Consider the following 15417-nt stretch of genomic DNA (forward strand, 5'->3'; position numbering starts at 1 on the left):
CAAAGGATAGTCTCCCCATCTGTAGTAGATGTAATGGTGTACCACATGTTAACAAGTCAGTTCATAGTTGGATTAATTTCTTTCTGGGTTACAATTCTATATAACTATAAAGGAATAGAGTTTCTGGATAATTAACTCTTTGATTTTAGAAAGCCTAACAGTATTCAGATCCTTTTCCCACAGCGTTCTTGCTCCTTGTCACTTGCATTAGTTGACATGCTGTTTCTTCCTACTGGCCGGGGAGCACTATCATAGGGTGTCTAAACATCCAGATAGGGAGAATCAGAGGTGACAACCAGCTATAGCACAAGACCCTTCCCATCTATCTCTTCAGCAAGAGGAGTTTTTTGAAGAGCAAGAGATGACACCAGATGAGGAAACTCCACCAGCAACAAATATATCTTACTCTTTGTCTGGTGAGAAAACAATGCCTTCTCCTCCTGCCTTTAGAGATGACTTCAGACATTTTAAGAGATTAAGTGAGATTTTACAAATTTCATTGGAGGAAGTTCAGGAAACCCACCATCAGCTGGTATATATACTCCACACCATTCCCTAAGGCAAAGTAATTCCATCAATAAATGAAGCCTTTCTTGAGCCATCTAAAACATTGGAGGTGCAGTCGCTGGGGGATGCCACAATGGTCAAGAGTGCAGACAAAAAATGTTATGTGCCTGTGAAAGAGACAGAATACCTATTTGCACGCCCAACGCTGAATTTGTTGGTGATGGATGCTGTGAATGAGCTCAATAAGCAACACCACTCCAAGACTATCTCATGCTAAGGACCAGAAATGTTTGAATTTATTAGGCTGAAAGAGTTACTTTTTTGGCTTCTCTGCAGTTTATAGTGGCAAATTATCAAGCTCTCATTGCTAAATACAATTAGCTCAATCATAATAATTCACATCTTTTATTGTATATTTTAGTAACAAAAAGGAGAGTTTTAGGCAATTATTGTGTAGGGTCGCTTATTACCAAAGCATCACTGCAAGCTTCATTGGATGTGGCAGTTACAGTGTCATGCTGTATGGCAACAGCACTAGTGATAAACTAGGCATTGCGACTGCAATCCTAAAAGAGGTCCAGAATACTGTGCAGAATATCTCATTTGATGGAACAAAACTGCTTAGTGATATCATGGACAAACCTCTCCACCTACAGGAGTCAGGAAAGGATTTCTTATTATGTTAGTTTATCTCATCTCCTCCCTCTGAAGCATAAGGGATGGCCATAGCTGAAGATAGGACATTGGAAAGACTCTGAGGTTGCACTGAGCATTCTCTCAGGTGCATGCCTGGTGGGTTCTTGCTGACATGCACTGGGTCTAATTGATTGCCATACATGGAGTGGGGAAAAAATTTTCCTCCAGGTCAGATTGGCAGTGATCGGGGGGGTGGGGGGGGTCTCACCTTCCTCTGCAGTGGGGGGTGATGGTAATTTGCCAGCATTAACTGGGTATATCTCAGTTAATCATTTCCCTGCCACTGCAGGGGCCTTAGGCATTAGTGCACCTTGGTGCCTCCTATTTTCTGCCTGTGGCACATAATAGTTTAGTCTCCTTTGGACAGTAATACTTTGGTCTAATTTCTTTTGTTAGGTTGTGGGCACTGGGCGGCATTGGTGGCCTGTGATATATGGGAAGTCAGACTAGGTCAGGGGTAGGCAACCTATGGCACACATGCTGAAGACAGCACACAAGCTCATTTTCAGCGTCACTCACACTGTCCAGGTCCTGCCCACTGGTCCGGGGGGCTCTTCATTTTAATTTAATTTTAAATGAAGCTTCTTAGACATTTTAAAAACCTTATTTACTTGACATAGAACAATAGTTTAGTTATATATTAAAGACTTATAGGAAGAGACTTTCTAAAAATGTTAAAATATATTACTGGCACGCGAAACCTTAAATTAGAGTGAATAAATGAAGACTCGGCACACCACTGCTGAAAGGTTGCCGACCCCTGGACTAGGTAATCTGATGGGTCCCTTTGGCCTCAAAACCATGACCATGACACTCTTTAAAAGATCTGAGGGCAATGCTTCCTTCACTCAGTATTTATACTTCTAACAAAAGAAAATACAGCAGGTCACAGACATACCAAATCTCATCAAGTTCAATTTCCAACCTATCACAGGGCATCATAGCCACCTAGAAAGAGATCTAAGTTCCAGAAGAATAGACCTTCCACATTTGCAACTGCAACAACACAATATTCCACATCTATCTGGCAAGCTCTCATTTTGTATGCACTGTTGTTGTAGCTGTGTCAGTCCCAGGATATTAGAGAGACAAGATGAGTGAGGTAATCTTTTATTGTACTAACTTCTGCTTGTGAAAGAGATGAGCTTTCAAGCTACACAGAGCTCTTCCTCAGGCAGTTGGTGACCCGAGGAAGAGCTCTGTGTAGCTTGACAGTTTGTCTCTCTCACCAGCAGAAATTGGTCCAATAAAAGATATTACCTCACCTCACATTGGTTGAGAGCTGTGAACCACTTCACTGTTTGGATTTACAGCTGCATTACTCTTCTACTTCACTCTTCTTACCATTTGGAGACCATCTTTCCCTTTACAAAGACTTATGAGAAATTTTATATCAGACAAATGGCATTAGAAGTGATAATCCATTCCTCTACCCCACCCACTTTCCCTGTCCCTTCTGACCCCCTCCCAAGAAGCTTTTTAAGAAAGGAGGTAGAATCTCTTCTACAACTAGAAGATATAAACCAGTTCTATTCCCCTATGTGGGAAGGGTTTTTTACTCAAAATGTTTCTAAGTGGCCAAGAAGGTAGGGTGGAGACCTATTTTGGACCTCAGAATACTAAACACGTTCATCAAGACACAGAGATTCAAGATGGTTACGTATGCAGCAAGAACAACAACAGTAAATCCAAGGGACTAGTTTGCAGACCTTGACCTCCAGAATGAATATTTTCTTATAGCAAAGTGATCACTTTCAGCACTGTGTACTTCCATTTGGCTTTTTGATTGTCCCCAAGGTTTTCATGGAAGTTCTATAAGTAGTAGCAGCCTACCTAAGATATTTAGGAGTTCAAGTCTCCCCTTACCTAGATGACTGGCTCCTCAAGGTTGATCTCATGACAAAGTACAGTCAGCAATAAACAAGGCAATAACCTTATTCAAGACTCTAGGGTTAAAACTCAAAGGAAAGTCGACTTTGATACCCATTCAGCTCATTGAGTTTATAAGAACCAACTTGGACTCCCAAACTGCTAGAGGTTACTTATCAGGGGACAGGTTTGATACAAAGTCAAGACTCATTTTCCAACTGCACTTGAGTCCACACAAAACAGCAAGTACTTGTTGAGTCGTTATGGCGACATGTACATTTGGAACACCTCATGCCAGATTGCATCTTCAGTGCCTTAAAACATGGTTAAAGAGTGCTTATATACCCAAAACACGGTCTAAATAGGTCACTGTGAGTTCCTTAGAGGGTTCCTGACTTGATCAGTTGGTGGAAGGATCCAGAAAAGGTGTTCTTTGGAGTATCTCTGGAGACTATAGTGACAAATGACTTTGTAATAGTCTGGCGTGCTCATCTTCTGGATCATGTGATCAGAATCACGACAGATGACAAGGCGACCATAGTTTACATAAATCATCAATGAGGAATGAGATCTTCCTCCCTATGTACAGAAGCAGGGAAGCTAGAGAATTGGTGCATAAGCCATCAGATTACCATTTTATCTGTATACTTACTGAGTCTGCAGAACACTACAGCAGACAAAGTAGACATTTCCTGTGGGATCACGAATAGGAGCTGAACTATTCAGTGTTTTACAGAATATTTGCTGGCTGGGTACTGTTTTAGGGGAAGTCTAGGTCACAGCTTGAAGAGGATGAATTCCTCATAACATGGTCTGAGAGTTTTGCTTATGCCTGTCCTCCCATTCTGTGTTGCTTTTGAAGGTACTGAAAAAGATAAAGTAAGAAAAAGTGAGGGTCATTCTTATAGCACCAGCGTGTCCAAGATAAATATAGTTCCCAGACCTTATTAATGTCTCAACCTAATTTGCCTTCATTTGCCATTGATGCCCAAATTGCTGACTCAGGACTCTCCTTTCCAGTCTTAGTTTGATCCAACTCAAGATATGTTTGCTAAGCACAGAGATGAACTGTACTGCAGAATTGCAAAACATTGGTGAACAGCAGAAAACCACCCACGAGAAAGTCTTATCTTGAGAAATGGAAGAGGTTTCAGTCTCGGTGTATATGATGTGGCTTTTCTCTTTCCAATTCTGAATGACCACATTTATTATATTACCTTTGGAGCTTAAAGATCTTTGGTTTGTTTTTGAGTCCAGTGATCACCTAGTCTGATTTCCTATGTAACACAGGCAGTAGAACATTCCCAGAATAATTCATTGAGCACATCTTTTAGAAAAAAACAATTTTGATTTAAAAATTGTCAGTGATCGAGAATCCACCATGATCCTTGATAAATTGTTTCAGTGGTTAAGTACTCTCACTGTTCAAAATTCACATGTTATTTCCTGTCTCAAATTGTCTAATTTCAAATTCCAGCTATTGGATCATGTTATCCTGTTCTCTGCTAGATAGAAGAGCCCACTATTAAATATTTGTTCCCATGTAGATACATATACACTCTAATCAAGTCACCCCTTAACCTTCTCTTTGTTATGCTAAATCAGGGGTTCTCAACCTATTTATCACTGTGGGCTGCATAGGTTGAGAACCACAGTGCCCTTCACCTAACCCCGCCCCCACACACACACACACACACAAACCCCTATGCTCAGCACCCTCAGTGACTACAAGGAGTCAAGTCAAGGGTCCAACCAAAGTCTGAGTGAGGTGTCAAGACAAGGGTCGAAGGTGGAGTCAGAGTGGGGAGTCAAGCCAGAGATAGAGTCAAGGGTAGGACAGAGGAGCAGGAACCCAGAGCAAGGAAGGAACACAGGAGCTGAGGGTGTTGGGAGATCTGGAATAAGGAGGGGAGGAACCCTGACCAGGCTGTAAGGAAGGGCTCAGGAATCAGCTGAATACACAGAGTCCAAAGCGGCAGCCAACAATGGATTCACCTACTTGCTCAAACAACTTCCTGTGCCTCCTTCTGGCTTACGTAGTGCATCTGAGCCAATTGGTGGGGCTGGATGTTTTTCCAGTCAGGAGCTTTGTGTGTGGAGCCCTTGGTGAGAACTGGATGGTGGCTGTGGTCTGAGCACTACGTGGGGACATATGGGCCTGGATAAGATCCATGATCAAGATCACAAAGTACTCTCTGCTACCTCTAAGCACTAGCAGAACAAAACTAAGAACTGTTTAATAGCTAATAAGACAGTGAAGGAGCTTTGGACAGAGAGGATTCCTACTCAGACCATGCAGCAATGAGAAGGAACTGGAGAAGTGGTAGGTCTGCACCTCCCATTACACCAGGGTACTGAGCAAGAGGAGTTCCAGGGCACAGGAATAAACTCAGAAGATTTTCCTGTTTCAGGTGCATTGGGTGGAATACACACAGGGACCAGTACTCAAAGAAGAATCAGCACTTCAGTTGCTCTTACTATTTAGAAAAATGGAGGATGAATAAGTACAAGCAAGTTTGAGTAAAGTGCTGAGATTGAAAGAAACCTTTCCTGATATTCATCCTCCGTTTTCCACTCTGCTATTAAATTATTTTCTAGGATATCTGCTATAAAATAAAACAATACAGTGTGTGCGTATATGTGTGTCTATAATTCTTAATTTGACTCTCTCTTCCCAGCAACCTTTGTATGCTGCTTTGTCTGTTTAGGCCCCAATCCTGCAAACACTTACACACATACTTAACTATAAGAAGGTAAGTAGACTTCCAGTGGGCTAGTCACCTTCTTCCAGTTAAGGTCATGCATAAGCTTGAACTTGTTTATGATCCTGCAATGAATTTTTAATCCATATGATCTCATATCCCATGGCATTTAAATTAATATTCTAAGTAGGATTTTGTGTGGTACTATAGTAGTTCCTTTAGCATTCTTTGTAATTACATTATGCATGATGAATTGCTGTGGATTTTATGTAATTCCACTGCAGTTTAGCATGGACTAGTTCTGTATCCCCTCTATCTAGACAATTTCAGTTCAAAAATGGTGAAATTATTACAAACCAGATCCTCAGGTCTAGCCAAGTTACTCTCAGCATCGGACCCAAGGTGGGGAAAGAAAAGCTGACTATCCTGACAGTAGCTGGGGCTAGTTCTGCCCCAACATAAATTAGAGCAGTCTCTACCTTGTTCTGACCTGTAGGCTTCTCTAATCTCTGCCCACAGCAATGGCCTCCAGTGAGCCGTTCTGCTGACTGGAGATTACTGAAGTGCAAAGCACTTCTAATCCCGGTACATGCCTCATGAGATGGGGAAGGATGAGCTGGTGCAGAGCTGGCTATGTCACTTCTACAGGAGACAGGGATTCCTCTAATCTGGGGGAACTTCCAGCTTCCCCCTTCTTCAAGTACATTTCCTTAAGGGTGCTTTGCTCTGTATGACTCCTAGGTACAATTCCATCTAAGGAGGTGGGTACTCTGGAGGTCCATCTAACACTGGTTGAAGAACAGCGCCCTTGAAAGCAACATCTGCTGAACTACTGTGCACTGTTGCATAGTGTTTAGAAAAGGTGTGAACAGAGAGACCCAAGTGGCAACTTTACATATGTCCAAACTAGGAATATTTTTCAACAAGAAGCTGATTGTTACTTAATGGAATGGGCCATAAAAACTGAACGGCACTGAAGATTAGACAAGTAAAAAAAAATCCAAGCCCCTCTTTGAAAGTCTTTGGGTGGAGATAGGAGTTCCCCTCATCCGAGCTGCAAAGGAGATAAAAAGTCTAGGAAAAGGTTTAAAGGATTTTGTTCTTTCCAAGTGAAAGGCTAATGTCAGTTTACATACTCTGGATGTTGGTAGGACATCTGCCGTAGAAGTAGAGTAAAACACTGGTAACTGTAACTGTCTCTGACTTTGACCCTTGCCTTGACTCCTCACTCTGCCTCTAGCTCCAGCCCCCAGCTCTCGTTCCTGGCCCCTGACTCCAACCACTAGGCCTGACCGGCCATGCCTCAGTCCTCACATAGCTTTTCCCCACCTCAGAACTGTCCTTGTTCTCTCCGCTTGGGAAAAGGCCTATGCCCAGGGATCAGGGGTTGAAAAACTGTGTTTCCTGCCCTGCTCCTTCTCAGTCAGTGGTAATCCTGGATGCAGCCTTTCCTGCCTTGGGGAAGCTTATATCTCCACCAACTGCAGCATCTGCTGCTCCTTCCCCCTCAAACGTGAGAGAGACAAGAGCTTCAATAGAGGAAATATCTCATGGAGAAAGCCATGAGATCCCAGTAGGATTTGGGCTGGGAGGACTTAATGCAGCACCTCTCCGAGCATGAGCTCCAGAACAGAGGTCAAATCTACAAAGTCAAAGGACCCATTGCGTTGAAAGAAGGGGTACACAGGACCAGCAACACTTCCAAATCTGTTTCCAAAAGAAGGGCTCCCTCCCTGACTCCTTCCAAATCAGATGAAACCTTGTGCTCGAATCCTAAAGACTTATGCCTGCCTAAACCTCCCAACCCCAAGGGTACGGCATGCAGAAGCAAGGATCCACTGGTACTGACTCTGGTTCTGACTACTAAGGCAAAAGATTACCATCTTCTGCCCCTGACCATCAGTTCCAGGCAAGAATCTTCTTCTCCAGTGGTACTGACTCAACCCCATAAGGATCTGCTTACTGCTAAGCCTGTTGAAGTGCTGGGTCTGCCCATATCAACTACTGGGACACCTTGTATTCTTGTATTAATTGAAACTTCTACCTTTCTGAATGGTATCTTCACATTCTCTACCCTCAATTTCCTCTTCTCCCAAGTTCAGTTCTTCTAAGGATGGTTCTGCTACCAAAAGAGGAACCCATCTTGAGGAGAAGGAGCTACTCCCTACTCTGTCCACAGACTGGAGTCTGCATCTCCCAGTATCACTGTTATCACTGGATCCAACCTTCTCTTCAGCCAAATCTGACATCCAAGATGAGCAATCACCTCCACAGAGGGAGATTAGTCCTGACAGAGCCTCTAGAGTGTCTTGGACCCTCCCTCCACCCAGACACTATTACGCTCTGAGGGACTGATAGTACCCAATGGAGTCCTCCCCAACCAGCTTTCAAACCATCATACTGGCCCTACTGAGGCCCATGGGATCCCTATGCATGGCACCTTTGATCTATGCAAGAGTCTCACTGACTCTCTTCTCCTGAACAACACCAACCAGCTCCACCAGAGTATGCAGAAGAGGAAGATATTGAGCTGGAACCCCTGGCAGCAGCAGCACCAACAAGCATATCATCTTTCTTCCCTGATGAATTTAGCATCCTATCTTCGCCATCCCTGACTGATGACAACAGGCAATACCAAGAACTCTTGTGGAGGGTAGCAGCTGACCTCCAGATCCCACTTCAGCATAAGCTCCTGGCCATCCTGCAGCCTACTCATCTCAGTCGAGTGCCTCTCCCTCTAAATGAGGCCATCATGGAACCTGCTAGGGTGATGTAGCATGCACCTGTATCTTGCACTGCTACACCTAAAGGGGCTGAAAGATATTTTGTACCTACCAAAAGTAGAGGAATTTTTGTTCACTCACCCTGCCTGCAACTACCTAGTTGAACAAGCAGCCATAGAAAGGTCCAGGCAGCAACATCTCAAGACTACCCCTGCAGACAAGGGTGCTTAATGCATTGACCTTCTGGGGAAGAAGGTATTCTCACTAACCAGCCTCCAGTTTAGAATTGCTAAGTACCAGGCCCTGTTAGCGAAGTATGATTTTACGAAGTACTCCACGTTCCTGAAGTTTAAGGAGAAACTCCTTCAGTGACAGAAGGTCCAATTTCAAACCCATGTTGATGAGGGTAAACTGGTAGCAAAGACATAGTGGACATGGCTAATACCACATCTAAAGCCATAGCAACTCTAAAAGTTATGCAGCGTGAATTGTGGCTTCACTTTTTGGGACTCTCAAGGGAGGTTCAGTATACCATCAAGGATCTTTCCTTCAAGTCTAATCTTTTTAACGAGAACACAGATGAGTCCTTACACTCATGAAGGACTTCAAGACAATCCTCCATTGCACTGGCATTTATTTCCTAGCCCGTAAGAGGAAATATCATAAACAGCTGTAGAAGCCAATTCCTCTCCTACTATCTTTCTAACACCTCTCCATACAGACTGTGCTGCAAGTGCCAGAAGATCCAAGGACCAAAATATGTTGCTTCATCCACCAAGATATCAGCCACCCAACCTCATTCACCAGCAAAGGGTTACTTTTGCTGGGACATTCAAGAATTGCAAACCATCACAGACACCATCTCCTGCTGCTTTCTAAACCTTTAGTGGCTGCCTAGCATACTTGACTGACAACTGGAGGGCCATAACAATGGACAAATGGGTACTAGATATCATGCACTCTGGCTACATCTAGTTTCTTTTCCAATCCCTCTTCAGAGACCACTCTCACAAGGAAATCCTCCATTAGGAGGCAGACTCTCTCCTCACAAGGGGCAATAGAGTGAGTGTTTCTGCACATTGGGGGAAAGGGTCCTATTCCAAGTATTTCTTATTTACGAAGACAAAGGGAGGATGGATTCCAATTCTTGACTTGTCAGCTAAATATTTTTATTTGCAAATTAAAATTTGTTTTGCTTACATTGGCATCCATAGTTCCCTCCCTTGAAAAAGATACAGGGCTTGCGGTTCTTGACATGAAAGATGCTTTACTTTCATGTGAATTTTCACCCATCCTACAGAATAGCACCTAGGGTCCTCACAAGGGTCTTTTCAGTGGTAGCAGCAGAGATGAGATGAAACGACTCCATCGTCTTCCCATACCTAGACAACTGGCTCCTAACAGGCAGATGCAGTTGGGGATTTCATGTGGCACTCTTATACTTGCTCCATCTTCTGGCATCTTTGGGAATCTCCCTAAATATGGAGCGATCCACCTTGATTCTCACACATACCATAGACTTCATAGGTGTGACCCTAGACTCAACCTCAGCAAGGGTCTGCCTCCATCTGGACAGATTCCAGGCTATGAACAGCCTGATCAAACAAGTCACTCACAGGCCTCAAACTAGAGTCAAGGTCTGTCATCCCTGCTAGGACACCATGTCCCCTTGTACTTACATAACACTAGTCACCAAGCTTCACTTCTGCTGCCTACAGGCCTGGCTTTGGTCTTTTTACTTACCAGACAGATATAGCATGAATCCCAAGGTGACAATCCCTGCCAATGTCATAGCTTCCTTTGCCTGACTGAAAAATCCAGAGCAAATGCACTCCAAAGTACCTTTCCTCCCTCCCACACCCATGATTACAATACAGATGTATGCCTCATGGGTGACTGTACAACACAAGGTACATGGACACCTTGGGAGGACAGGATGCATATCAATTTCCTGGAACCAAGAGCAGTCAGAAAGGCCTGTGATGCATTCCTCTCCACCTGTGCAGTCCCAACATGGCCAGATAAATGTTGAATAACATGACTGTCTTTTACATAAACAAGGAGGAGAAGTGATACACTCATGGCACTGATATATCTGGAACCATGTCACACTCTCAGCGACTTAATTCCTGGGCTTACAAAACTTGCTGGCAGAGAATTTCAGTGGGTACTTCTCCACCAACCAGGAGTGGGAGGTTACACAATTCTGTGCTCAACAAAATCTTCACTCATTGGGGAACACTATCTTTGGACCTTTAAGAAGAACAAGAAATTCAACATATATAGGTCAGGATTGCAAGACCAGTACACTTCTGATATCCTGAGGTAGACCACCTGAGGTATGCCTTTTCACCTATTTCATTACTACCCCAGGTTCTGCAGAAAATTTGCCACAACAAAGCATGAGTCATTCTCGGTGCACCCAACTGACCCAGGCAATTCTGGTTTCCAGACCTTCTGTGAATGTTAACCGCTCCTCCCATCAGCATCTGACCCTTCCTGGATCTGCTAACTCAGGAGAACAGTGGGCTCAATATCCCAACCTGGACTCTGTTCACCTCATGGCCTGGTATTTGAATGAGCTTTCATTTTCCAAGGCTGTTAAAACTATTTTCAATCACAGTAGAAAAAACTCCACCAGAAAATGTTATCTAGCTAGTTGGAGGCGTATCTCTACCTGGCTGCAACAAAACTAGTTGTCCCCATAGACTGCAGGTATTCCAGACTACCTCCTTACTCTCAAGACATTAGGACGTTTTATTAGCTTGCTATGGATCTACCTAGCAGTGCCCAGTGCCTTTCACCACCAGGTGGAAAGCTACTCTGTTTTTAGTCAGCTGATAACAACTAGATTCCTAAAGTGTCTCATTAGGATCTTCCCGCCAACACTGTAATGGGACCTCGACCTTGTACTCTACTTACTAGGCCATGCTTTGAACCACTGGCCACATGCTCAGTATCCCACATGTCTATGAAGGTCACTTTCCTTGTTGCTTTCGTGTCAAACAGAAGGGAAGCTGGGGTCACTCATGGCCCACACTCCATACAGTACTTTTGATAAAAAAGAACGCATCTCTTCATCTCCACCTGAAATTTATTCCTAAATTAATTTCCAAGTTCCACATAAATCAATTTACTTGGCGGTTTTCTTTCCAAAACTCATGCCTTCAGCAAGGAAAGGAGGCTTCACCTCTCTGTCAGATAAGCTTTGGCATTCTATCTGCAAAGAGTGAAACCAACTAGGAAAACCACTTAGATTATTAGTTGCTGCAGGAGAATAAACACAGGGTCAAGCAATATTTGCTCAGAGACTCTAAGTGAATTTCTGGCTGTTTCCTCCTTGCTTTCAGTTAGCACAGTTCCCTATCTTGAATGGAATGAGGCCCCATTTCATTAGAGCATAGATTACTTCAGTAGTATGTCTCTGAGAAGTGCCTATGCTGAACATTTATAAGGCAGTAATCTGGAGTTGCATCCACACCTTCACAAAGAATTAAGCGTTAGTCCAAGCCTTTTCTGCTGATTTTAGTTTTTGGAACATCAATATTACAGAATCGATACCCTCTGCATCTTTGCACCTCCTTCCTACTTGACTACTACTTACCAATCACCCACCACTCAAAAAAGAAATGGAAACTACTTACCTGTAACTGGATGTTCTTTGAGATGTGTGGTCCTATATGTATTCCTGCCCTCATTCTGTTCTGCTTTGGATCATGGCTGGATTTGTAGTAGAGAAGGAACTGGAGAGGTAGTCAGTCTGCACCTCCCTTTATACTTTGGATACTCTGCACAAGAATCTCCAGGATGCAAGGGTTGACTAATAGACTCTGCTCACAAGATTTTCCAGTCTCAGGTGCACTGTGCTTATGAGTACCCACGTGTAGAATACAGATAGGGACCACCTATCTCAACCTCCAGTTACAGTTAAGTAACCTCCATATCTTCTTTCAAGGTGTATGGTAGAAACCCAGTTGCTTTGTACATTTGAATCTAGAATGAATAAATGACTAGACGTTAGAATGGAGGGAACAATAATACACTGTTAAGAAGATGGACTAGATGACCTGACAGCTCATCTTGATCTTTAATTTTTATGATGCAATAACTCATTCTGCCAACTGCATTATCCTTCCATACACCAGTGCTAACTGTGCTGTTGAAAATGCTGGTAAAGCTATGAAATTTGTCATGTTATGTTGCCTTTGTTTTGTGAATCTGAACATCATTACTGTGAGGTTGTTGCCAATGTTCTCAACAATATTGGAAAGGTAGCTCACTGAACGTTGCAAGATATTCCTCATTGCTTAAAAATATTTTTGTAGTTTGTTTTCAAAGGAAAATGGACAGAGAGATGAAACAGCAGAGACACAAGTTTAAGGTGATCAAGGACTTTCCCCTGAACCCAGAAATTTTTATAGCAGTCCTGGGTGTTCATGTACAGTTATTTACCATGTGTCCTTCTTTCAGGCTGTATTCGACATTCCCCTTGCTGTTCAGTGAATAGCACAAAGTTTCCAGGCAAAACTTGGTGGAACCTGAGGAAAACATGCTACAAAATTGTTGAACACAACTGGTTTGAAAGCTTTATCATATTCATGATTCTGCTAAGCAGTGGAAGCCTGGTAAATTTAACTTACTCTCATATCAAATTGAATTATAAATGATTTTTTAGCACAGGAAAGAGGGTGTATTTTCAAAGCTGATGGGGGGAGGACAAGAAGAAGAAAACAGGCCTAGTAAAGGGCTAACTTTTTTTATAATTATTAGAAAAATGCAGTAAGTTGAATGACAGAATGAGCAATTCTAACAATCTGTGATGATTTCCATTCTGGTTGTATATTGGTTTTTCTGAAGCTTTGTCTGGCAGTTATTTCACACACAGAGACTTCATCATTAAGACCAAAAAGTCTTTCCTGGTGCTAATTCTCTTGGAACATGAAGCTGAATCTAATTTTGAACTAGATTTTTGTATCCATCTGAAAAAATACTCACCTAAAAATTACTGAAAATAAAACTCCCTAGGACAGAAGTGTTGTGTGTCTATGTGTGAAAGTTACAAGTTAGTAAATTAGTGTAAATTAAATAAGTCTAAAGGGAGCTAGGTTTGTGTAACTTACATTTTGAGGGGCCAGAAGAATTAATTAATTTTTGTCTCCCTCTTGACTTACACTTTCTTAGACATGGGATGCCCTGCACCTTTAAAAGGGTTGGTCATACTGCACTCAGTTGCAGAGCCTCACTTTTACATTAGTTTCTGTTTTGCTGCCAAAACAATAAAGTGGTCAGCTGTATTTAAATTAGCAATCCGTAAGTCTTTCTTCTTGTCTGCTAGTTCCAAATATAACATTGGAGCTTCTAACCCATGGCTGTCCAGTGCTCTCGCTGCCTGCCCAAAGAGAAAAAGTAACTAAATAATATTATTTTAAAAAGGAAAAAAATCACTTTGAGGCACAGGTAGCAGACTGAAGCTTTTGTCCCAAGGGGACAGTGTCAGCCAGCCATAAAAACAGGGAAAGTAGGCAAATAGGGCAGAACAAGAAGGAGGTGGTTGCAGTTGCTGCTGAGCTGCCAGTCACAGAGCAGTGAGGATGAAGCAGCCACCTTGGATGACCTCATGCAAGAATACAGAGACCGCTTTAGCCTGCACTGAGGGTATATAATCAGAGGGAGCCCAAGTACTGTCAAAGGAGTGATTCTGCTGTGTAAGCACACAGCCAGCAAAGGGAGATCAAGTACAGACAATGCGTGGTTAAAAAAAAAAAAAAAGGTGGAAAAGCAGATATCCAGGAAGGTGTGTAGTTCAACGGGACAGAAGTAAGATGGCAACTCTTCTGGGCAATGTTAGTGAATTTGAAGAGAACTGTGAATCATGAGTTGGGAACTTCAAACATTTTGAGCAATGTGTGACCTGCAATTCCATTCTAGATGTACAATGAGTTTCAACCTTGCGACAGGGATGAGTCCGAAGGCATACAGACTGCCGCATGATCTACTATATCCAGCTATGTCTGGAAGTGCCACATGTGCTTCAGTTACTGCAACAATGCAGGAATATTTCTCTCCTACCCATCAATAATAGCAGAATAATAACGGGTCCATCAGAGACATCAGGAAAGAGGAGAGTCAGTGAGACAGTTTGTTGCTCCTCTAAAGACAGTGCTCAGAGCAGACCAGTATCTACTGCATTGTACCAAAGATTTGTTTGCTACTCTTAGTGAAAGACAGTGTTTCAGTAATTGGATTTGTTCAATTCATACTTACAAATAGATTCATAGATGGATAGACTTTAAGGTCGGAAGGTACTGTTGTGATCATCTTGTCTGACCTCCTGCACATTGCAGGCCACTGATTCTCACCCACCCACGCCTGTAATAGACCCCTAACCTGTGGCTGAATTACTGAAGTCTTCAAATTATAGTTTAAAAAATTCAAGTTACAGAGAATCCACCATTTACACTCGTTTAAACCTGCAATTGACCTCTGCCCCATGCCTCAGAGGAAGGCAAAAAATACCCAGTTTTTGCCAATCTGACCTAGGGGAAAATTCCTTCCCAGTCCCTCATATGGCAATCAGTTAGACCCTAAGCATGTGGGAAAGACTTACCAGGCATATACCTGGGAAAGAATTCTCTGTGGTAACTAAGAGCCCTTCCTATCTAGTGCCCTATCTCTGGCAATTGGGACTTTTTGCCACATGCCATTGTAGACAGTCCCATCATACCATCCCCTCCCTAAACTTACTAAGATCAGTCTTGAAGCCGGTTAGATTTTTTTGCTTCCACACTGCTCCCCTTGGAAGGCTGTTCCTGAACTTCACTGCTCTAATTGTTAGAAACCTTCATCTAATTTCAAGCCTAAGCTTGTTGATGGACAGTTTGTATCCATTTGTTTTTGTGTCCACATTGGTGCTTAGGTTA

At 42.8% G+C, this 15417-nt stretch overlaps 1 protein-coding gene across 1 annotated transcript in view; it reads left to right on the forward strand.

The window, feature by feature from the left end:
* LOC116838872 (sodium channel protein type 5 subunit alpha-like) overlaps positions 1–15417 on the forward strand; it is a 102161-nt gene that overhangs the window by 58168 nt on the left and 28576 nt on the right. Inside the window, 1 exon segment of the mRNA XM_075062178.1 lies at positions 12968–13122. Coding sequence (XP_074918279.1) covers positions 12968–13122 — 155 coding nt within the window.

The sequence above is a fragment of the Chelonoidis abingdonii genome, chromosome 2 (assembly GCF_003597395.2).
Source record: "Chelonoidis abingdonii isolate Lonesome George chromosome 2, CheloAbing_2.0, whole genome shotgun sequence".
Classification (NCBI taxonomy): Eukaryota; Metazoa; Chordata; order Testudines; family Testudinidae; genus Chelonoidis; species Chelonoidis abingdonii.